The following is a 24,831-nucleotide window of genomic DNA, read 5'->3' on the forward strand; positions in this document are numbered from 1 at the left end:
CCTACATATCCTTGCAGACTGTCCCAGAGGGAGGGCTACGTTAGCGCTCACGGCACACCAGTGCCCTCAACAAGGTAAAAACCTCTCTCCCCCGGGTGAGAGTCTGGTCAGGCTGCTGAGGGCTGGTGTGAGCTGCATGGTCGTACCTCCTCTGACCCCAGTGCCCACCGCTCCCGGGGACCCTGTAGTTATGGTCGCTGTTTCACTGACAACGTGGTGCTGGTTCCCGGTGCCTGACACCGTGGCCTGACGCTTGTATACATTACAGATTGATCACAACTGTAAGTCTAGTTACAACCTGTCAGAGACACTAGTTCTTCACTATATTCCCCTCGTACATTTCACTGTGACTCGTTTGTTTCATAACAGGAAGTTTGTTTCTCTTAGCTTCCCTCACTTCACTCATTCCCTCGTACTCCTCCCCTCTGGCAACCTGTTTGTTCTCTGTATTTTTCTATTTTGTTGTGTTTGTTCATTTTTAAGTTCACATACAAGTGAAATTATATAGTATTTGTCTTTCTCTGACGTATTTCCCTCCCTCTACCCTCTAGTTCCATCTATGTTCTCACAAATGGCAAGGGTCTTTGTTTTTATTTTTTATGGCTGAGTAGCATTCCACTGTATATAAAAACACCATACCTTTTTTATCTACCCTTGGACACTTAGGTTGTTTCCGTATCTTGGCTATCGTCAATAATGCCACAATGAACACAGAGGTGCGTGTATGTTTTTGACTTCGTGTTTTGTAGAGTAGAATTTGAGATTCTCTTGTCTCCCGAGGTAGGCTTCTATCACTGTGAACTTCCCTTTCAGAACCACCTTGCTGCGTCCCGTGGATTTTAGGACCATTGTCTCGTTTTCACCCACCTCGGGTACTCTCCCCCCTTCAGTGACCTGTTTGCCGTTTAGCAGCATCGGTTAGCTTCCGCGTGCTTGTGTTTTTGCAGTTCTCATTGTCAGCTGATTTCTAGTCTCATACTGTTGTGGTTGGAAAAGATGCTTGATAGGATTTCACTTTTCTTAAATTTAGGGAGACTTGTTTTGTGGCCGAGCATGTGCTCTGTCCTGCAGAAAATCTGATTTGTCTGTAACATTTCATTTCTCCTTCAAACTGAGTAACAGCCTTACTAAGTAGAGTATTCTGAGTTGTATGTCTTTTCTTTTCACTTAAAGTATATCATGCCACTTCCTTCTGGCCTGAAGTTTCTGCTGGGGCGTGCACAGGCCCAGAGGAAATGGTGATGGGTCAAGGCTTGCTTCTGGGAGGCAGGTGGTCTGCAGTTCCACGCGCAGGGGTTAGCAGGGCTCTGGGCCTGCTTGAGTCTACACGGGAAAGGGAGCATGAGGACAGGGGTTGAGAGACGGGGTTGAGTTTGTGAGTTTGCGATGGGGTAGCCTGGAGCAGGCTTATGGATGCTAAGGACAGAGAGAGGCGAGGGTGAAGACACTGCTGAGTAAAAGGTGAGGAGGCCACGTCCCAGGGCCAGAGCGGGGTGGGCCCAGGCCGGTGCCGTCCTCATGACTCCGGGCAGTGCTAAGGGTCCAGGCCTCTCCAAGCACAGGGCTTTTCCAACAGCATTTCCTCTTCACAGAGGGCACGTCTATTAATTACTTCAGTGTCAGAGTGGTATTAACTCCACATTTGAGGGAACACTTGCTGCCCGCACATCAGATAGGTTTCACGTGGTCTTACGAGCTCCTGGCTCTGCCGTGGGTGCTGGAGACGCGAGAGCAGAGAGGACGCAGGCTGGAGGCGGAGGCACGTGGACAAGGTGCAGCGCAGCAGGGCCGGGCTCCCCGGGCAACCCCGAACCCCCAGTGTCCACGTGCCCAAGGGTCGGAGGCCATGGCACCATCTGGAACGGTTTAGAAACGAGCAAAACCAATGCTGGTTTCTAAAAATAAGCACATTCACGTCATTTCTCCATGGATTTACTTCACACTAGTTCAGTTTACTTCATCTTAATGTTTTAGTTTATATTACTGCAACTCCTAATTTATGTCTGTGATCCATAATCACCCTTCACGTGTCTCCCTCTATGCCAAGGGTTCTGGTCAAATTGTTGGGCTCTTAAGGCCTGTATTTATAGAAACTCTCCACTTAGGCACCCCTTCAGGAAAGCTTTGTAAGGATCAGATCTTAGCTGCATGGTTTTCTAAAATGGGGCACATAATCACCAATATACACTTAGAGAATTAAAGTCAGAACTTAGCCTTCACAGATAGCTATGCATCTATCCGATCTCTCAAATAGTGAGGTAACAGGGGACACATCTTTATTTAAAAAAATCAACGATGAGCTCAACATAAAAATCTAATGAAATCAATAAATTTCAATTATTTATATTTTGGTCATAAATGATCTTTATTAAGAATGCATAGTCTCATGACTCAAAACAAAACACTTTAAAGAAATGGTATTTCTAATACAAATTGACACGAGAGTGTTTTAAAATTGTAATAAAAAACAAACAGACATGTAAAAGACCTTTGTCTCTAGAAAACACAGACTTTAAGTATTAAAAGTAACTTTCCAAACTGTCAGAATTAAAAGCTCACATCACAGAAACGTTTAATAAGTACTGACCAACAGATTACAACAAAAAGTTGTTCAATAAATAAAAAAGCCTCCTTAATTTTTTCCTTACCAAGAAAACACACAAAGTGATGGAGTAACAACATGAAGTTAACGGTAATTTCAGGAGAAAAGGCACATCCAGGCACAACCGCCAAGTCAGCGTTACACGGAGGCAGCCTCCCCAGACTCTCCAGTGCGGGCACAGCAGGTCCAGGAGCGGTGAGAGCTCTGCCGGTCACCTGGCCGGGGTCCTCAGAGGCTGGACCGCCTCTCTGGCCGGGGCGCGCACCGGGCGACAGCAGCGCGCCAGAGCAGCGGGGCGAGGAGGAGGCTGAGCGTCGTCACGCTCAGGATGAGCAGGTACACCTGCGGGGGCGGGGCATCAGCGGGGGGGAGGGGCTTCCTGTGGTGGGGGCGGGGCACCAGTGGGTGGGCTGGGCTTCCCGCAGCAGGGGTGGGGCCATGGAGGGCCCGGGACCTCGACCTGCACCCCCAACCCCCGACCCCCAGCCCCGGGGCAGACTCACCTCTCGGGAGATGACTCGGGCTCTGCGTGCCCGGCTCCCCAGGACCAGTGCGAACTCGCTGACCTGGGCCAGCCCAGCGGCCACGATCCACTTGACGTACTGGCTTGTCTTGGGCAGGAGCAGGGACAGGACCAGGGCTGCCAAGACGAACTGCCCGGGAGGTGGGTCATGCAGCCCACCAGAGTGGCCCGCTCGGCCCCACCACAGCCCACCAGAGCGGCCCGCTCGGCCCCACCACAGCCCACCAGAGCGGCCCGCTCGGCCCCACCACAGCCCACCAGAGCGGCCCGCTCGGCCCCACCACAGCCCACCAGAGCGGCCCGCTCGGCCCCCACCACAGTGCCACACGAGAGGACACTGGACCACCCCCACCCTGGGGAGACCAGGCCTGCTGCCCAGGAGTATGGAGCAGTGGTCAGGATGCAACTGTCCTCTTAACACACTGTGGGTGAGGCCTGGGCAAAGCAGCCTGGGGGTGTGGCTCCTTCGCTGTAAACCCCTCCTCCGCCCTCCGCACCCGGGTCGCATGTTAACACAGGCACTTCAAGAGTCTGAAGCCACAAAGGATACAAGTGGGAAGTGGCAAGATAGTTCTCCAGGGCCGTTAAAATGCACGTTTGGTACAAGACTGGGGTTTGTGTTTATACTCCGGACAAGACAAAGCACAGAGTGAGGGCCCCTGGACGGTCCAGAGCTTCTCACTCCCAGCTTCTAAGACCCCATTTTCAACAGAGTCTGAGATGGAGCCTCACCCTGACCCAAGAAGCCCGAGCTGTCCCAGCGGCGCGGGGTGAAGGCGGGGAGGCAGGGGTCACACAGGCAGGAAGCGGCGGGCGGGGTGTTGGGTAAACCAAAGACAGAGTGGACCTCACAAGCACGACCGTACCTTCATGACCACCACCGAGAGCGTGAGGACCAGCAGGACAGTGAGCTCGTAGAGCACGAAGGTGGGGAACACGTGAAGGCCTGCGGGGACAGGGCGGGTGACCCTCCAAGGCCAGGCGGTCAGACTCCCTGCACCTCTGCGTCCAAGACAGGAAGGGACAGGGGGTCTCCCCACCCATCCCACCCAGAGCCCCGCGCGGCAGGCCTGGCCTTCAGGAACCAGGACCAAACCAGGAGCCCATTTACACAGCCACGCACTCGACGTCTCTGGGGCTGATCAGGCCCACCAAGCAGTGCCCGGCGTGAGTGAGGGGCCAGGCTGATTCCCCCACCCCACGGGTGTTCCCAGGGCAGCAGCCTGAACACCAGTTTGGGCTTTTTGTATTAAAATCAGAAATCCCCCCACACTTGGTGTGGATGCGCTGATGTGGACCTGCCACCCTGCTAAGCAGGGGCCACGCAGGACCACCTGTTAAAAGCCCATGTCCCTCAGCTCAGACCTGCCCTCCTCAGTGAGAGTCCCTCAGTCCCTAGCCTCCACAGGAACTGTTTTCACCGCACAAATTGTTAGTCGAAACACGAGTGAGCAGACAAGACCCAGCAGGGGCATCAGCCCTGGAGGACAGTCACCTATGGACGCGAAGAACACAATGGCCAGAAAGTCGCGGATGGGCTCCACACAGGACATGACCTCCTCGGCGGCCGCGTGGCCCTGGGAGGACACCAGGGCTCCAGCCAGGAAGCAGCCCAGCTCCATGGACACGCCCAGCAGCTCGGTGACCTGGGGGGAGGACACGGGACATGCCGGGTACACGCGGCAGAGTCTCTGCCAGGAGGCTCACGCCAGAGGGGTCCCCATAGCACCCCACAACCAGCTCCTTGGCCCCCGCCCAGCATCCTGGGAGGACCCCGGGGAGGACACAGTGGCAAATGCCAAGCCACTGCCCACAGGCAAGAAGGAGCAGCCATAAACCAGGTGAAACCACCATTCAGGGAGACTGCTGTGCGATTTCTGAGTGAGAACAAGTATTTGTCATACATTTTCTCTATCCTGAATCAATAAACTGCCCGACTCCTGAGCATTAAAAACGTGGCATAGGAACCTGTGCCCACCCCCTGGTGCCTGCAGGAAGGGAGCAGACGTGTGTTTAACTCGGGTTAAACCAAGACAAGAGCAGCACAGGCCCTACAGACGACGATGCTGGAGCCCAAAACACGCCCGGGAGGGAGCGGACAAAGTGCTCGCAGCCGCCACAGCAAACAGCGCGCACAGACGGCCGTGGACCCACAGCGGCCTCGGGCCTGGAGTCACGGGCCAGTCCCAGGACCGCGCGTGAATGCTGACTGGCTGAACACGAGGTGGGTCGGCCCACGTCGAGGGGCGCAGCTGCTGTCCTGCAGGTAATGTCGCCACAACTCGGACTATTTACAGGGTCTCCCGGAACTCCGCCCTCCTTTACAAGAAGCCTGTCCCTCAGCTGGGATGTGTATGTGTAAGTCGCTCAGTCATGTCTGACTCTTTGCAACCCCATCGACTATACAGTCCATGGAATTCTCCAGGCCAGAATACCGGAGTGGGTAGCCGTTCCCTTCTCCAAGGGATCTTCCCAACCCAGGGATCGAACCCAGGTCTCCCACATGGCAAGCGGATTCTTTACCAGCTGGAAAGGCTCCATCCAAAACCAGCCTCCATGTGAGCCTCTCATATCACAGCAGCAGAAGTTATGCTGCAAACTAGCTCGTTCTCATCAAACACGATGAAAACGATTTCACACTGACTCTTGCCTTAGGTGTAAGGCGTGCAGGACAGACACGCGGGCACCCCAGCCGGGAGCGTGAGCGCAACGGCGCACACGTGGAAACAGTGCCTCATGCGCCAGCCGTGAGCAGCATGAGCCAGAGAGCCCTGCCCCAGCCATGTGCATGCCGAGAGGCCGGGCGTTACCGTCAGCATGAGGAAGGTGAAGGCGGAGACGCCCAGGACCAGGATCTCCTTGTTCCCTTTGCTCTCCACGTGCAGCTTCCGGCAGTAAGGGCCTACGAGGTAGGTCCTCACCAGCAGACAGACGAGCAGAACGGCGGCAAGCGAGAAGAGGACCTGCCCGACCAGGGCCAGGAGCCGCAGGGCCTCCATGGCGACGCTGGGGAAAGAGACAGGCCTTATTCTCCCCAAGGCATGCCCCAGTCCAGCAGAAAGACCTTCCGTTCCTTTTCAAGGTTACACAACAAATTACCCAGATCATACACATCTTTATTCCCAAATGCTGGAATAAAATCTATTTAACGTTAACCTCAGAAACTCAGTTACTTGAATCAAATATAGAGGCTGAATTGTATTGTGATCAACAAACACTCTGGAGCAGGTATGCTGTTCAGGATGCAAAGATCCACGGCTGACAGCTCATGTGTCCCTGCCAAGGGCAGGGGATAGAATTCCTCTCCAAGGTTAACCGCCACCTGAAATCCTGCATAAGGCAACCGCGCCCTGAACACCGCAGGCTTCCCGCCTGGGGGTGCCAGTCCTTCACCCCAAGCCAGAGCTTGGAGGCCCCTGTCACTCCGTCACAGAGAAAAGGGCTCTGCACGAAGCTCTTTTTAGAATAAAGGCAGTGTGACCAATGCTGCCATGAATACTCACATGAGCGTTTCTGTTTACTGTGGTAACACATGTTCAGGTAAGACTCATCCCCATCAGTGTGTGATTCAGGCAGGACCGTGCTGCCGTCACTCACAGGAGACGCCTGGGGACAGGCGCTCCCACTTCTGCGGGGCACATGCCCTGGCGTGGAGGGGCCGGGGCACGCGGTAGCCCCAGCTTCACCCGAGAAACGCTGTACATGCTGCTGCCATTTCTACAGTCTTAACACAACGCAGGGGACTTTGCCTTGTCAGTAAAGTTCTCAGTCAACATAGCATTCGTGACTAAACTGGAACAAAATCAGCGGGACCAGGACCTGTACTGGATGAGCTTTAAATCAGGAAGATAGAAAAAGAACAGCTTTCCCAGTCTCTCTGCATGCGCTGCGGCTGTCTAGCCAGTAGGGGCCTGCTCCCAAGTGATGCCCACGCTCTGCAGGGGCCCAGCACCCTCGGTTCTGCTTCTGTTTTGGGAGGAGGCCCCTCATCTCCTGGGAGTGACTTACTGTACATCTCAAACAGAACTCAAGCGACCTCCAGCTAAAATTAAAATCCTTTTTCTGTCCAGAATTTTGTTCAGTTACCCTGAAAATCTGTAGGCAGAAGAAATAAGGTTGTGACTCAGGTTGCTTTTCTGACAGTTAAACAGCTTAGGGTCAAAGGGACAAACAGTTAGCTTGCCTTCCTGCTAAACAGACTCTGGTGGCTGCATGTCCGAGGGTCGCGCTCGCGGCTCTGCGAGTCTCCCGTTGGCGACCCCCACACACCATCCAGGAGGCAGGCTACTCCCACCGCGTCTGCATCCTGCCAGTGAGGACACTGACGCACTGACGTCCAGCGTGTCCAGGAAGCTACCTCACCCAGGCCGTGGGGCTGGCTGATGGCGAGCTGGGGGCCTCCACCCCTGGGAACCTCAGTTAACCAGCTGCCCTTCCTACCCTCCCCAATGGGATGAGCTACCTGGGAGTGGAGCAGATATCTGAATCACTTTTGGATTGCTGAAATTCAGTATAACATCTGGCGAAAGGCAAATATATAAAATATAAAATGCTTCCACCTGCCGACAGGTGATGAGCTCCCCCAGGCCGAGCCCAGCAGGAGGATGACCCCCCCACCCCCCACCACACCTCAACGTGGGGCCTCTGGCTTTAAAAATGAGTAAAGAATCAGACACTCATCAGATACAAAACTCCAACAATCAGGAAAACCACAACTTGAGTGAGATTCCAACATCAAGACCCAGTCGTCGTTAGAATTATCTGACAAAGATTTTAAAGCAATTGTCATAAAAATGATTCAATAGCAATTAAAAATCCTCTTGAAACAAAGGGAAGAAAAAAACAGAAAATCTCAACAATGAAATGGAAGTTTAAAAAAAAAGAATAAAATGGAAATTATACAACTAAACAACATACTAACCGAAGCTGGATGAGCTGAAGAGCAGAGAGGCAACGACAGGCGCTGGGGCCCGGGGACTTGACAAACCGACAGAATCTACCCAGTGTGAGCCACAGACGGAAAACAGGCGGATAAAGAAGCATCTGGACAGAATCTACCCAGTGTGAGCCACAGACGGAAAACAGGCGGATAAAGAAGCATCTGGACAGAGTCTACCCAGTCTGAGCCACAGACGGAAAACAGGCGGATAAAGAAGCATCTGGACAGAGTCTACCCAGTGTGAGCCACAGACGGAAAACAGGCGGATAAAGAAGCATCTGGACAGAATCTACCCAGTCTGAGCCACAGACGGAAAACAGACGGATAAAGAAGCATCTGGACAGAATCTACCCAGTCTGAGCCACAGACGGAAAACAGGCGGATAAAGAAGCATCTGGACAGAATCTACCCGTCTGAGCCACAGACGGAAAACAGGCGGATAAAGAAGCATCTGGACAGAATCTACCCACTCTGAACCACAGACGGAAAACAGGCGGATAAGGAAGCATCTGGACAGAATCTACCCAGTCTGAGCCACAGACGGAAAACAGGCGGATAAAGAAGCATCTGGACAGAATCTGCCCACTCTGAACCACAGACGGAAAACAGGCGGATAAAGAAGCGGACAGAATCTACCCAGTCTGAGCCACAGACGGAAAACAGGCGGATAAAGAAGCATCTGGACAGAGTCTACCCAGTGTGAGCCACAGACGGAAAACAGGCGGATAAAGAAGCATCTGGACAGTCTACCCAGTGTGAGCCACAGACGGAAAACAGGCGGATAAAGAAGCATCTGGACAGAGTCTACCCAGTCTGAACCACAGACGGAAAACAGGCGGATAAAGAAGCATCTGGACAGAATCTACCCAGTGAGCCACAGACAGAAAACAGACTGATAAAGAAGCATCTTGGAGGCCCGGGAGGCAAGAGAAGAGCCGTGTTGGCCCCATGGGGTCCTGGAATGAGGGCTGAGGGGGGACTGGAAAAGCACCTGAGGAAACCAGGGCTGAAATCCCCGAATCAGGCAAGAGACGGAAACCTGTGGCTGCAAGGAGCCGAACGAACGCCGCGCAGAGCAGACCCAGAGAGAGTCACAGGCTCACAGGTTCATTGCTGCGGCCCCAGCGCGTCCACGTAGAGGGAGGCCTCGGGGGGCAGGGCAGCAGTGGGATCAGTGGCCTCGCAGGAGAGGCCAGAGGGCGCCCGGGGACAAGTGAGAGGCCAGCGGTCTGGGAGGATGCCAGCCTCGGAATCGCGTGCGCCGTCAGCTCGACCGAGATGCCAGGACACGCTGTAAACCATGTCTGAAAACTAAAACAGAAGAAGAACAGCCGGAGCGGAGCCGTGTGCTGCTCCGGAGAAACGCAGCCCAAAGGAGCCAGTTCCCCGCTGGGCCGCCAGAGGGAGGGGCAGCACACACGACCAGGCCCTGGAAGGAAGACACCCCCCCTCAGACTAGACGGGGAAACCGAGAGAGCCTGCTGCCCCTGGAAGGAAGACACCCACCCCGTGGACAGGCACCCTCAGGACGAAGTGGGGAGACGCTCAGACGGGGAAACCGAGAGAGCCTGCTGCCCGCAGCAGGCTAACAGTGAGACAGGGGCCAGAGTCCTCAAGCAGGAAGGAGACCGCACAGAAGGGAGGAGAAGGAGAGTCAGATGGGTGAAAGACAGGAAGTATAGTAAGTAGTACTTCTCATGAGCTTCAAAAATCCTATTTCAGGGGAATTCCCTGGCAGTCCAGGGCAGTCCCTGGACTGCAAGCTTTCACTGCCAGAGGCCCAGGATCAATCCCTAGCTGGGAACTAATATCCTGTAAGCTGCATGGCAAGGTAAACAAAAATAAAATAAAACTTAAAAATCCTATTTAATCATTGAAGCAAAACTTTAAAAAGCCATCAGATAACAGTACTCAACATAAGTAGAGAAAAGACGAAATACAACAATTACATTTAAAAAGTAGGGGAGGAAAAAGCCCTAGAAGGAAACAGGATCCACATTTCACACAAGTCGTGGAACGTTCTCCAAGAAACGGTGAAATGCTAACAGCGGTGACCAAGTCCACGTGGGGATACTGTGGCGCCTGAAGAGTCACAGAAGGAGCCACAGGAAGCAACACATTAAAAATCACTCTAAACAAACTAAGACGGAATGCTTAAAAATAAGCAAGTGCCGCTGGGATGCAAGGGAAACGGAAAAGGACATGAAACAGAGACAACAAAATGAAACGTCAGAACTTAAGCCCCAACGTGACGGTGTTCACCTCAGACGCAAGTGGTCTCAACACACCGACTGAGCCCCAACGTGACGGTGTTCACCTCAGACGCAAGTGGTCTCAACACACCGACTGAGACACAAAGACTTGCTGAGTTGATCACAAAAGCATCATCCAAAAACACGTGGTCCATAAGAAACTCGCTTCAGATACAACAGTACAAGAGGCTGAAAGCTGAAGGAAAGAGAAGGTGTACTGTGGGCTGCGTGAATAAAAAATAATCAGGAGGGACTATGTGTATCAATATCAGATAAAGTGAATTTCAGAGCAAGAAAGATTACTAGAAACAAAATGATACTAAATATGAATGCACCAAACAACAGAGCCCCAAACACATAAAGCAAAAGCTGACAGGGCTAAAAGGAGGAGCAGACAACGGGGTTACAACCGAGGTTTCCAACCACTCCCTCAACAGGTGGCTGAACTACAGCAAGAATTCAGAGAGACTGAACAACGTGCGAACAAACAGGAATGGCTGATACACGTGAGCACTCAACAATGATAAAAATACACACATTTTGTTTCCAAGCGACTCTGAAGCATTTACCAGATCATATCTGGGGCCAGAAGACAAACCTCAACAAATGAAAAAGAGCTGAAATCATACAAAGTGTGTGTTCTCTTGCCATGGTGGAATCAAACTAGAAATCAATAAAATAAAGACAACAAGAAAATCACCAAACACTTAGAAATTAAGCAACACATTTCTAAACAATCCACAGATCAAAGAGGAAGTATCAAAGGAAAAATCCTAAATGCATTTAACTGAATGAAAATAAAAATTCAAAATGTTTAAATAAGTGAGTGCAGCCAACAGCGCTATGAGAGAAATTTATAGCACTAAATACTTGTAGTAGAAAAGAAGAAAGGTTTCAAATCAATAATCTGAGTTCATACCAAGAACCTAGAAAAAGAAGAGCAGAATAAACCTAAAGCGAACAGAAGGGAAGAAATGATATTAAGGAGGGTAGAAAACAATGGACGCGAAACCGCAGACAGACAGCAACCCGTGAAACAAAGAGCTGGTTCTGAGAAAGGGCTACTGCAGAATCAAAGAGGGGCAATCACTGCAGACCTCAGACACCAAAGGGAGAGAAAGTACAACAAACGAGTCTACACTTATAAACTTGACGATTAAATGGAACGGACCGATTCCTCAAAAAACCCAACTAGCACATTCAACAACAGGAACAGATAATTCCAGCAGCCCTGTAACTATAAAGCAAACTGAATTTCTAATTCCAGAAAACTCTCAAAAAGGAACTCTCAAGACCCAGATGGTTTCACTGGAGAATTCTGCCAAACATTTAAGGAAGAATTAACAGCAATTTTATGCAATGTCTTCCAGAAAATAGCAAACAGAAGAGGAATGAACACCTCCCAAATAATTTTACAAGCCTAGTATTACTCTAATACCAAAAGCAGATAAAGAGAATAAAAAAGAAAACAACATGCCAGTATCTTTCATGACACAAAAGTCCTCCACAAAATACTAGCAAATTAGATGATGCAATGCATAGAAAGATTTATATACCATAACCAAGTAGAATTTATTCTAGATACGCAATGCTGGTTCAACTTTCAAAAATTAATCAATGTAATCCACCATATAAACTGGGTAAAGAAGAAAAGCCATACAATCATATCAGTAGGTACAGAAAAAGCATCTGACAAAATCCAACATGCACTCAAGACAGAACTTCCGAGCAACCCGGGAACTGATAAAGAATAACTACAAAAATCCCAGTTAGCATCACACTAAATGAAGAAAAGAATGAATGCTTTCCCTTTCAGATCAGGAAGAAGCAAGGACATCTACTCTTACCATCTTCATCAACAAAGCACTGGAAATTCTAGCCAGTGCAATAAGGCAAGAAAAAGAAAGAAAAAGCATACAGGTTAGAAAGGAAGAAATAAAGTGAATGCCCACAGCCATGAAGCTGGATCTGAGCCCAGGGGTGTGACGGCTGTCACTAAGCTCTGAGCCTGTGCTGCACAAGTTCCATGTCTTTGGGAAAAAGTGCTAAGCAGTATTTCGATAAACAAATGATCTGAAGCCAGAAAAACAAACTGCACTAAAGCACAGCATAAAGCATACCTGGCATGAGCACCAGCTCCCGCCTGGATGAGCGTGGGCAGGATGGCGATGAACAGCCCCAGCTGCACGTCCTGAGTCACCAGCATCCCCAGCAGCAATGCCCCATAGTCGATGTCGCCTGCTCGGGAAGACACCACTAAGAGTGTGTGGACTCGGGTCAGGCAACTCCAGCATCACTTGGAACACACGCCCACCTACCTTCCTTGTCACTGCGGGCGCTGCCCACGAGGAACTTGGATACCAGAGGTGTGCTCGACAAGGACAGGCAGGCAGAGATAAAGACGCTCTGGGTGGGTCTGATCTGCAGAAGGTGGCCCCAGACCAAGCCGAAGGCCACCATGAGCAGAGTCATGTAGCAGGGCCCCTGCAGGGAGATCTTCCACACCTGGGGGAGCACAGGGGCGTGCACACACCTCAGCGCCCACGGCCCCGAGGAGCATGTGCGTACATGCCTCAGAGCCTATGGCCCCAAGTAACACGTGCACACATGCCTCAGAGCACTTGCACGCACACCTCAGAGCCCACGGCCCCAAGGAGCACGTGCACACACGCCTCAGGACCCATGGCCCCAAGGACCACGTGTACATGCCTCAGCGCCCATGGCCCCAAGCAGCAGAAGCGCCCCTGCTCAGGAACCAGGTGGCCCTGTAGAAAGCGATTCTGCAGTAAACGCAGGGCACAACACCAGGAAACTGAGGTGCTCACACGTGACCCCTGAGCCCCGGGCACTGCTGAGGACTAAGCACGCCCCTCCCTCTCCGTGTGCACCCCATCCTCAGAACACAACTGGAGCCGAGGACCCAGGGCCCCTCTTCTAATGGAAACAGCGCCTGTCCCTGATCCTGGGGTCGGGGTTGGGACACACCGGGGCGGCCCAGGTGGCTTAAGGATAAACGACAAATCCAGGGCGCCCAACGGCAGAACAGAGATGTCCTCAGCCACAAGGCCCAGGAAGGAGCTCGCAGAGCCAGGCATCTCTGAACAGCCTCTCATCAGGCGTCTGGGAGAATTCACCCAAGCCTCGAGAGGGGCCTGCCCACAGTTACTAACACCTCAAAGCCCTACCAGTAATCTCCCACACGTACCCAACACAGCGAGAGAACTGTCAGCTCAGAGCCAACACGCCGAGCCTCCAGCCTGCCTACGAAGCCGTGGGGTGTGCCCCTGGTGCAGGTCAAGGGTCAGGGCCGCCAGGCGGGGAGCAGCCAGAGCTCAGTGGCGCTTGGGGATGTCGGAGCTGAGGGGCCGTCAGAGACCCCAGCTCACCCCAGACCCAAAGGCAGCCACTAGGGGCCAGTCCCTCCCAGGCTCCTGCCCCAACTCAGGACACACACTTGCCCTGTAAGCCCTGCTTTAGGCTGCAGCGACAGGTGCAAAACCCCCAGAGCATCACAAACGTCACCCCGACAAAGACAGGGGTGTCACGGTGGGCGACACCGCGCTCGTTCAACACTGAAGACCTGAGTGCAGGAAAGGGTGAATCTCAGCACTCTGGGGCCAGAGGACACCTGCGTCTCCCCAGTGTTCACGGCCTGGATGAGGACGCCAGTGACTAAGACGGCCAAGCCAGGGACACGTGGGGGCCAGACGCTGGCCCCCTCGCTCCCACCCTCAAGGCAACACCATCTGCTGTGAACGTCTGTAAACTGAACACACGTGAAAACCCAGGGACCTGGGAGCTGCCCTTCCTGCAGCCAGCAGCGTCCATCACCACCCCATCCTGTCCCCATCAGCTTTTTCCTCCTACGTGATGTGTCTGTTCAAACACAGAGTGGTTTTCATTAATTTACTTCTAATCTAACTCCGTTTCCATTCTGGAATACGCCAGCTTTCCAAGTAATCGTTCTAGGAGCCGAGCCACTTAGGGGAGCTGCGGCTTCCGCTAATTTAATGCTTATCGATACACATAGCCCTAAGCGTGCCTATTAATCTTTCAGGTACTTTCATCTCACAGTGACAGAGCAGTTAAGTCAAAATCTGCCACTCATTTAGGAATTAGAACCAGGAACTTCCCCTAGAGTAACACGCTGACTTTTCAATCCCTATGGTATTTTAGCCTCTGGCAGAGTTGGACCCTCCTGGTGGGACCCATAAGTTAGTAAGTCTGAACGTATCCCTTCTAAGACCTGGTCTGGAATTAGACACATAAAAGCTAATTCCACTTATTCGTTGTATTTTCACTTAAAAAAAATTTATCTTTTGAAATTTATGTTCCAAAAATAACATCAAACTATAACATCATATTCTACTCTGCTGGGCAAGCCACGAACGTGGACGCTGAGCACAGAGCGTGTTAGGCTGGGGGGGGACACCACCACAAGCACACGAGTGGACTCACCTTTCTTAGCTTCTCTGGGGAAAATTCTAAGCCAACGAGGAACAGAGTAAAGAACACACCAAATTCTCCTAACGTCTCCACCTGCACAATCGACTGAAAAACAAGAGTTTAAAACCATGTAATTCAACGCATTTAAGATATTCACAGAATCATCCTAACTCAGTGGGACTACCCCAAAAGCCCAGTAAAGAAAACAAAAAAGAAAAGCGAGCGATCTGGACTTCCTCTGCGTCTGAGATCTGGGCTTCCTGAGTGCGGTGCTTTTCTTCCTTTTTTCTCGATCAGCTGGAGGAATATTTTTATTTATTTTCTAGGAACCAGCTCACAAATTCATGTGTTTTCAAGCTCATTAACTGCCACTACATTTCTATTACTTCCTCCCACTGGCTTCCTGTGGGGACAGGGAGGCACTAACGCTGAGGTTGAAGCTTAACTGATAAGAGTCTCACGTTCCCTGGGTCTGGTGAGAGGGAGTGTGGAATCCTCCTGGGCCACGGCGGGCACCCCCACAGGCCCTAACAGACGGAAGCGTTCACCCCGTGTCCCTGCTCTACAGGAGAGAACGCTGCTTGTGTATTTGGTGCTATGCACATTGTTTACATTTGAGGTTTTCGTGGCGGCCACCAACTGGTCAGTTTTTCCAGTGTTTCCTGAACACGTGAAACTAGAGTCCAGGTGTTCGTGCGACAGTTGCTGCCCTGGCCCCACCGGGCACGTCCATGGTCCACAGGCCGTGAACAGCAGCAACCCGGCCGCTTCTGCCAGCATCTTCCTCCTTTCACTCTCAACCTTCAGTCATTTTATTTTGAGTCGACGTTGTTTACGCTTTTTCCCGACACCATCTACGAACCTGCGTCTTTTCATAGCGAAGTTTATTCCACGTATATTTGTTATAAGACATGTTTGCTCTTGCTTCTCTTATGTCTTCTGCTTTTCACACTTCTTTACTGCTACTATTTTTCCGCTTTTGAAAACTGGGCTCCAACCTGACTTTAAAGTAACATACTTAAACCTACACTTCTTGACTTAGAAACTGAAAGTCTATTAACTCCCTATCAGGAAAGATAAATACTGGGGTACAGTTAAGTACAATTACACTTTCTCCATTACCCACTCCCACTTTTGGCTAGTATGATCTTGGATTTTTATCTTGGTATCTTTATCTATTATAATTATATTATTTTTCCATGGTATAGGTAATTTATCAAGAACAATTTTCATAGTACCCAGTTGGATCTGATAGCCTTAATTCTTTGCTATTAAGAGAAAACGGAAAGGAAAATACGTCTGTGTCTCTACTGTTGGCAAGAGGGAGAAACAGGGCAGGAGGGGATTTTCCACCGACAGCCTTTATGCCGTCTCATCACACGAAAACTGCCACTTAAAAGCCAAGTCATGAATGAAACCAGGCTCCCAGGCGGCGGCCATGTACGTCTCCCCGCCGAGTCTGGGCTCTCGGCCGGCAGCACGGCCCTTCTCACCCGGCAGCCTGTCCACAGTCAGGACTGCTCAGCGTGAAGGCCTCCCACCTGGCCTGTGTGGTCTGCGGGGAGCCTGGGTTGAGGCGGGCAAGGCCGCAGGGCAGTGTCGGGCAGGGTGGGGACGGACATGCCCTCCCACGCCCTGCGTTAGGGGTCCCGCGGCAGGGGACCAGGATGCTGCTTCCTGGCTTTCTCTTTCCCTCGTGTCCACACTGTGCTTTCCTGAGAGAACACAAGGCCGGGGACTCTCTCCTCACTGCCAGAAGAGCTGCTCGTCGGCAAGCGGCCTCCACAGGAGCTGGCTGGGTCGCCCTATACGCCCCTGGCCGCACGACACCACGGCCTCATCACTGCTCAGCTCTCAGCCTCTCAGCGTGCAGAGTACTTAATCCAGCACTGCAGAGTACTTAATCCAGCACTGCGGAGTACTTAATCCAGCACTGCGGAGTACTTAATCCAGCACATCCAGCTCCTTCAGCGTCTGAGTAACCCAGTCCGCTGTAGTACTGCACAGAGAATCTCTAAAACAAGTATCATCTTACAGACGTGAACAGGGTCATCTTCTCTGGGCAACACGCTCACTCATTAACGAACACAACGATGTTCCTATACTTTAGAGATTTCCTACTAAATTCTAAAGGACATCTCTGATGAGCTTTATAAGAAACGGCCACCTTCCTTGATTTAAGCTCAGCAGGTCCTGCACAGCAGATTCTGTTCTGACCTTGATGCTGTTGAGTCCGGAGGGCCCCAGCAGCACGCCGCAGATGATGTAGCCGAACATGGTGGGCAGTCCGATGGTGGTGCAGAGCCAGCCACAAGGCAGGGAGAGCATCACGATGCTGACGAGGTCCTGCACGAGGGCGAGACGCTGGTCAGTGGGGGAAAGGGGGCCGCCAGCCATGGGGGACAGTGCCCTGCCTTCCCTGAAGGGGAGACGGAGGCAAGGAGGTGCGGCGTGGTTCGCGGCGCCTCCCAAGCATCCGGGGAGGAGCTGCGGCTCGCTCCCGGGGGGTTCTAACAACTACAGAACCAGAACACATGAATCCCATCACGGGGCAGGGGCGGGGGGCCCTGCTACCTTTATGAGGTGGTGGTCAGCCCGTGGGATGGTGGCATCCCGGGGACGCGTCAGGATGTACTGGTTGTTCTGGGAGTCGATGAGCATGCTCAGGCCCAGGTCCTCCTCCACCTCCCGCCTGCTGAGGTTCTGTTGAGGGTCAGCCTCCTCCTCCTCCACCCGCAGGACCGCCTCAAAATTGACCCCTCTGACCTTCAGGAAGGAACAATGTCATGTCACTGAAACCAGCCAGATGCGTTCAAATTCATGTATCCCACAGAGAGAGAGACAGGAACGCCTCCAGGATTCTGTCAGGCAGGAGGCAGATGGGCCACGAGGGGCAGGGGTGCGGGGGTGCAACGATGGCCAGACTCGGGGCCAAGCAGGGGGACCAGTGCACATCTGCGGGGCCACACAAGGCCCTTTCCGGGGCGCAGTGTTGCCCTTCTGCCTGTGTTTCCAGCCTGTGCCAACACACACGTGTGAGCCGGCGCAGCCGCACACCCCTGCAGGGAGCACGGCAGCCACTCACCGACTTATTGTCATCGAAGGCGTGCTCCTCGATCTCCAGCTCCAGACGGTCGGCCGCCCTCCGCACGTCCTCAAGGATCTCGTCCAGCAGGGACAGGCTCTGGTTTCGATGCTGCGTGTGTTTAAGGGCTTCAACTTGATGTTTTTCTGCTGCCAGAAGTTCCACATATTCTGTCTCCTCCTGTTCATGAGTGGGAAATGAAGAGTGATGCTTATTAAGAAGGGAACCCGCCCGCCTGACGCGCCAGGAGCGAGCTCAGAGGTTCCCGGTCGCACACAGCAGGGAAGCACACAGGCAGGCAGGTCCCGGTCTGTGTCTCATAACAGACGGGCCACACCCGGGAGCTATACACCCCATCACCTTACTGCTGGCAGAAATACCCACTTGGGTGAAAAAAAGCTTAATCATTTGTATCCTCTCACTTTTAAAGCTTGTAATAATATAGCCTTTCCAGGAAGATCAATAATGATACTTTGTATATTTAAAGTGTCTGCCACATAATAGATGGCGTAAATGATAGCTTTAAAATGTTATATAAATATTACATCTGATACAATAGTTTCTTTTAATTTTAAAAGTATCCTTTATCAAAGTCCTTAATTCAAGTGTATACATTTGTTTAAAGCTACCTTAACACTTTAGTTTTCAGAGTGTGGGCCTTGAAGAAAATCAGCTTTTGCGCTAAAAGTTCTCATCAGAGACTCGAAACACGGCAGCAGCACAGGGGGCCTGCCTCCACGTGGGGTCACTGTAGAGCGCAAGCCGCTCTTCTCAGGACACAGGGATTTCCCACGGCAGGCGCGTGAGAGACCCAGCGAGCTCAGGTGTGGCCCTGCGCAGCGCGCTGGGCCGGATCACAGCCCTGGGCGCGCCCGCCCCAGCCCTGGACCTGCCTTGATGGCCGCCTCCCGCAGGGCCTCCAGGCGCTGCCGGCTGCTCTCCTTCATGTTGGCCACGTCCCTGTAGTCACCCTGGAGCGCTCTCTGGAGGCCATGCACGGCCTGGAAGACCGAGTTCTCGCTTTCATTCAGCTCTTTCTGGAAAATCTCAAGCGTGTGCACCCGGAACAGCTTCTCTTGGTCTGAGAGGCTGGTGTCCCTCTCCACCACTCTGATCGCGTCCTCCAGCTTGTTCAATACTGCAGCCTTCTGGCGCAGGAGCCCGGAGAGCCTCCTGCAGCCATCCAGGACCCACGGCCTCTTCTGCGGGACGGCCGCCCCCCGGCCACGGGGCAGCTCAACAGCGGGCCCCGCCACGCCCTCCTGCTCCGCGCCGCTCACCAGCAGCTGCAGGAATGGAAGCCACATCCAGAAGTGGCTCCTCCCCGGCACCTTCATGATCTAGCCTCAGGGACAGGGCCGGGCTGCCCAGGGACTCTGGCTATGATGAGCGGGCATTTCAGATACACGTGTTCAGCTGAAGAAGAGACGAACTGTCACATATAGTTGAAGGATGATTCATTGCTATTGAGATTAAAGTATTACATAATTACTAAAAGCTATCACTTTTCTGAGGAAAATGTTATTTTTCCTAGATGAATAGAAACACCTGAGTTATTTAAGGCATCTAGATTACAGTCAATACTGAATGTAGAGTATGGTGCCTGGAAGGTTACACCCGAATTTAAAGGCAATTTTTTAAGGGAAATTCAGCCTCATGTATGTACCACATCTACCATGTGCAAACAACACACACCAATCCCATTCAAGGCCCGGGGACGCTACCCGCTTCCCCATCACAGACGAGGGGCCGGGAACCAGCTCCAGGGGCCAGAGGCGGAGCTCAAGTGTCACGAGACGGCTTGGGCCACCGTCCACTTCCCTGAGCCACCTGGACCTCGGTCCGATTTCCAGCACGAGTCTACAGGTGCAAGCTAACAAAACGTCAAGGACAGAAAAGAAACAGTCATAAACCACAGCCACACTGGAGCGTTTTCCCTGCCGCAGACCAGGCCCCTCCACTTCCTCTCTCAGGGGGGCCTCAGGCAGAAGCCTACACCCCGCCTGTGGGGCAAGGGGCTGGACGGGGCCCAGGTGTCAGCACCGCCTGTGGGGTGAGGGGCTTGGGGCCCAGGTCTCAGCGCCACCTGTTGGGTGAGGGGCTGGATGGGGCCCAGGTCTCAGCACTGCCTGTGGGACACATGGGGCTGGACGGGGCCTGGGTCTCAGTGCCGCCTGTGGGGTGAGGGGCTTGGGGCCCAGGTCTCAGCACCACCTGTCGGGTGAAGGGCTGGACAGGGCCCGGGTCTTAGCGCTGCCTGTGGGGTGAGGGGCTGTGCCGCCTAGAAGAGGCCTGGTGGAAGCGCGGGTGGAGGCTGTGCAGGAGGCGAGCAGAAAGGATGGCCACAGAGGCAGGCGGGCACAGGAGAGGTGCAGATGCGGGACAGCAGAAGGCGACCCGACACCCCTGAGCCAGGCAGTGAGGCCCGAGCCCTACACCAGGGACAGCGCAAAGGCCCCTGTTTCCAGGACGCATGTGGTATTCTACAACGTGCAAATACTGTTCACTTCACTGGGAATCCCAGCTCCAATGAGTTTAATCTGGTTTCCCAGGCAAAGTAGATTAGACACAGCAAAAATAACAGCATGCATTTCTAAGAATTCCAAACAAACCAAGAACTCAGAGCCAACAGAGAGCTCACGAAGGCACAAGAGGTTGCTGCGGGGCTGTGGCCCGTGGTCGAGTGGGGCCGACTGTCCCAGGCAGACCCTGAAGAGGCCACCACTGAACAGGAGAGTGACCCACGTTCAGAATGACAGTTAGAAGTCACCCGCTGAAAACTGCACGCTGGCCCAGTATTCTGATGAAGTCAGGAATCTTTTCAGTATGCATTTAGACCCTCTGTGTCCCCACGTCTCCCAGAGGACCACAGACTCTGGACAGCTCACTTTCCAACAAGCCAGGATACACAACTAGGGCTGTTTGCATTACTGTTTCCCGCGCAGTTTCAGTACAGCTTTAAGTAAATGTTACCACCTTAAACAAACCAACCACTGACCAATCACAGTGATACCAGCAATATGTGCTGATCTGTTATTTTATTGACTCACATGCTAAGATTCTACTGTTTCGAGGGAAAGAAATCAAGCTCAACTTCAGATGTGCACACATTCAGTATTTTTCAAAACCGAGACACAAACTTCAGATGCTGAGTTAATGGCACAGACCTAGACACACACGTTTTCTCCAAAGATCACAGAAAGCAAATCTCTTATAGATTTCAAACTTCAGAAAAATAAACTGCTGCACAGAGAGTTCGGGAGTAACGCCCTTTGTCCACTGTGACAGCTCCTCCCGCAGACAAGTCCCTGCAGTAGGTTCTCCCTCCCCCAACACCCAAGGGGCGCAGTCATTTTAAGGAGAAACCTTTGAGAATTTCAGTCGTAGTCATAATGTCCACTGAAAAGAGCGTCTATCTTTTGATAGATGTCCATGAACATGAAGCTGAAATTCCTTACAGACCCTTAATATGTGAACCAGGACTTCCCTGGCGGTCCAGTGACTGATACTCTGTGCTCCCAGAGAAAAGGGCCTGGGTTCAATCCCTGACCACAGGGACTGGTCCCCACAGGCCACAGCTAAAGGTCTCAGGCTGCAACAAAGGCTGAAGCTCCCTCAAGCCACAGAGAGGACCCAGCGCGATCAAATAAATACTTTTTAAAAATATGAATCACTCCTTCTTCATAAACTTCTGATTTTACCTTCAAATTCAACTACCAAATCCTATGGACTACTAAATTGTAACATGTTTCTCTCCAGTAAATGGTGTCATTTTGTTATTGCTATTTTTTTAAATAAATGGCATATATTTTCCTTTTTAAAAAATTCTATTCACTTATTCGGCTGTCCCAGGTCTTAGTCGCAGCATGTGCGACCTAATTCACTGACCAAGGACGGAAGGTGGGTCCCCTGCGTTGGGAGCCTGGAGTCTTAGCCATTGGACCACCAGGGAAGCCCCTCTTACTGCCATTTTTAATTATTGAAAACAGACACTCTGGACTAGTTTTGGTCTTATAATGAATTCTTAAAATTCCACACCCAGCTGAACCCCTGGCCCTACGTTGGGGGAGCGGGGCCTGACCTGGCACCAGAGCTCCAGGAGAGAATTCCAGAGCGAGCCTCCAGGGTCCAGCGGGATCAGGGTTAGCAGATGCAGAACCTCTGGAAAAAAGGAAGCAGGAGGGTTATTTGCAGTGGACGGTTTGTCATGAGCATTTTGGCCAGATTCTACCAGAGCGTCCAGGCAGAAAACAGCGGCAAAGAAGGAGGCAGAGACACCTGGGCGGGAGCGAGCTAACCCAACGGGACTTGCAGAGGATTTTACCCGAAAAGCCTATTTTACACTTTAACAAGTTAGATGATGTAAATTCTATTTGTTAAAAGATAAAGCACTTATAATCCTGTAAATACAACTTATGATTCCTTTCTAATCACTAAAAGAACTGGAAAATGAATTTAAAAAGCAAAACAGGAAGGACAGAAAATTCTTATGGACAATAATAAATTTTAAAATATGTAACGCTAATTAAACTGTGCAAAATCCAGTATTCTGGACAGGTACCAACCCAATCACTGGCACCTGTCCTGTGACTGGCAGCCACCCTCAACATCCCCTCCTCAGAGTAGCTCCCCGAAGTTGGGTTGGGAGCTGTCCCTGAGTCACGCGTTAACTGGGGGCCACGCTGTGCTTCCTTCTCAAGGGAGCTGGAGGCCGCGTGACCCCTGGACAAACACGTGTGAGCTCCCAGGTGAGGTCCCGCAGGAACCGGGGGTGCGGGGAGGGGGAGACTCCTCCGTACACCTGATCTGGCTGGGGTATGGGGGAAGGGGGGAGGGGGGAGGCGGCTGTGGACCTTCCAAGCCCGCTATGTCCACAGCCCCCGCCCGCGCTCCCATCGCGCCCTCCCCGTCCCGCATCTGCCCTGCATCCGCCGCCAGGTGTGCGGGCATGGAAAAGGCGCTCAGATGCAGCACGGTCCTCGGCACAAAGCCTGGGGGGGCGGAACCCCGAGAGTGGAGACAGTGCTCTGGGGAGGAAGCGGGGAGACCGGAGACTCTGGGAGGGAGGAGCCCAGACCCCGGGGAGGGAGGAACCCAGACCCCCCGTGGAGGGAGGAGCCCAGACCCCCGGGGAGAGGGAGCCCAGACCCCCCCGGAGAGGGAGGAACCCAGACCCCGCGTGGAGGGAGGAGCCCAGACCCCCGGGGAGAGGGAGCCCAGACCCCCCCGGAGAGGGAGGAGCCCAGGCCCCGGGGAGGGAGGAGCCCAGACCCCCGAGGGGGAGCCCAGACCCCCGGGGAGGGGGAGCCCAGACCCCCGGGCGGGGGAGCCCAGACCCCCGGGCAGGGAGGGGAAGGGAGCCCTGAGGGCCGCACTAGACGCCGCGCCGAGCAGCGCTCACCCGGACGTTCCGGCCGCGGCGCGTCCTGGGTCCGGCTCTCCGGAGGGGAGGACACGGAGGCGACTTCTCCGCATCCCTTCCCAGGCGGCAGGGCCGCCCCCGGGGCGGGGCCCAGGTCAGGCGCCCAGAGGGCCCGCTCTGCCCGCCGTCTCCCGAACGCGCTCGGCGCCGACGCGGCCGAGACGGCGTCCCGGCTCCTTTAAGGAGGCGGGGCGCGGTGTCCCCGGCCCGGAGCGGGGCGGCGCGGGGCACGCCGGGAGTCGGAGGCCGAGCGCGGCCTGGGTCCCGGCGGCCCCCGGGCGGCGCGGGGCACGCCGGGAGTCGGAGTCCTGTGTCCCCGGACGTTGTCCGGGCTGAGGCCCAGGCGGGGACGGCGCGGGTGGCTCGGCGGGCGCGAACAGGGGCGCTGTGGGGCGAGGGTAGGTGGCGCGGGGGTCGCCGGCGGGGGCAGCACCGGGTCGGAGACCGGCGGCGGTGCCCGGGGCGGGGGTCAGCGACGGAGGGGCTTCTGGAGCCTTCGGGTTGTGCTCTGAGGCGTCGTGGAGGCGCGGTAACGGAGGAGTCCCTTGTGCGGCAAGCGGGTCCCGGGCCGACGAGACAGACGCGGGTCCGGTGACGCTGGGGCCGAGGCCCGGCAGAGGCAGGCCGGGGCGCGGGGCCCCAGCCCCTTCTCCGCGGTCGGGGCCGGGCCGGGAGCCGTGTGGCGGCGTCAGACGCTGAGCCCGTGGACGCTCAGCCGCGGCTCCTCGATGCGAGCTGAGCGCTCTGCCGTGGGTGGGGCGGGGGGCGTCCAGAGGTGCGGGAGGGGCAGACCGGGTGCCCTGAGGAGTCAGAAGGCGGCCAGGGAGAGGACGCAGCCGGCCGCGCTGGGGCAGCCTTCGCCGTCCTGGCAGCGGGGTCCTGGGGAGAGGCCTCCGGGCAGGAGAGGGGGTCCAGGAGGGAGGTGCAGGGGCAGCGGCGGCGTGAGGACCCCTCCCGGTGGGGAGAGCCGCCGCGCAGGAGGCCGGTCAGAGCCGGGAGGGGTCCAGCAGGTCCAGAAAGCAGAGACCGCGCCCCAGCTCCCCGAGGGAAGGGGCTGCGTGGGCAGGAGCCTGGCCTTCTGAAGAGGTTGGAGGCGGGAGAGTGAAGGGGGCACTTGGGTCTGACTCCTTGCCGCATCCCCCGACCTGCTGAACCCAGAACCATCAGGGTGACTCAGCTTACACCGTTAACTGGGTCAGCCCCTTGGAAGCGACCCTAAGAGGAGATTTTGTTGTTGTATTCGGTGTCTCTGGAAGGGTATTTTAAGGGCGTATCTTCATTCGATATATGGTCAGTCTTGATGTCCACATCACAGAAGTGGTTCTTCACAAGGTCACAGTTTAAAAGGCTTGAGACCTTTTCCAGAGGTTAGAGAATTTATCTGATGTTTCTCCTAGGTTATCCACATTTTTAATGAAAATTTTGGGCATTTTAAGAGAGTAAGACAATGAAATGTAGGGAAAGCCCACCCACTTCCCTTAAAAGCCGTGGATAATAGTTTAATTTCCTTGGCATGGTGAGCCTTAGTGAAGTCCATCAGAGCTTGAAGTGTAGGCTGTGGT

The 24,831-nt window shown here is 53.6% G+C and overlaps 1 protein-coding gene across 2 annotated transcripts; it reads right to left on the reverse strand.

Moving 5' to 3' along the window:
* Nucleotides 1-2,335: 2,335 nt before the first annotated feature.
* TMCO3 (transmembrane and coiled-coil domains 3) lies at nt 2,336-24,357 on the reverse strand. 2 transcript variants are annotated; one of them, XM_070380691.1, is made up of 14 exons: nt 23,249-24,357; nt 21,929-22,008; nt 18,741-19,263; nt 17,848-18,027; nt 17,337-17,528; nt 16,980-17,108; nt 14,775-14,867; nt 12,635-12,821; nt 12,437-12,554; nt 5,936-6,131; nt 4,621-4,771; nt 3,992-4,071; nt 3,106-3,255; nt 2,336-2,944 (listed from the first exon to the last, which is right to left on the reverse strand). In XM_070380691.1, the coding sequence occupies exons 3-14, from the start codon at nt 19,182-19,184 to the stop codon at nt 2,831-2,833; spliced, it is 2,034 nt and encodes a 677-aa protein (XP_070236792.1). In that variant the 5' UTR covers nt 19,185-19,263; nt 21,929-22,008; nt 23,249-24,357; the 3' UTR covers nt 2,336-2,830. The 2 variants fall into 2 exon arrangements, with proteins under 2 accessions (XP_070236792.1, XP_070236791.1); XM_070380690.1 differs by having other exon boundaries at nt 18,741-19,310.
* Between the last annotated feature and the right edge of the window lie 474 nt (nt 24,358-24,831).

The sequence above is a fragment of the Bos mutus genome, chromosome 12, assembly GCF_027580195.1.
Source record: "Bos mutus isolate GX-2022 chromosome 12, NWIPB_WYAK_1.1, whole genome shotgun sequence".
In the NCBI taxonomy this organism is placed as follows: Eukaryota; Metazoa; Chordata; class Mammalia; order Artiodactyla; family Bovidae; genus Bos; species Bos mutus.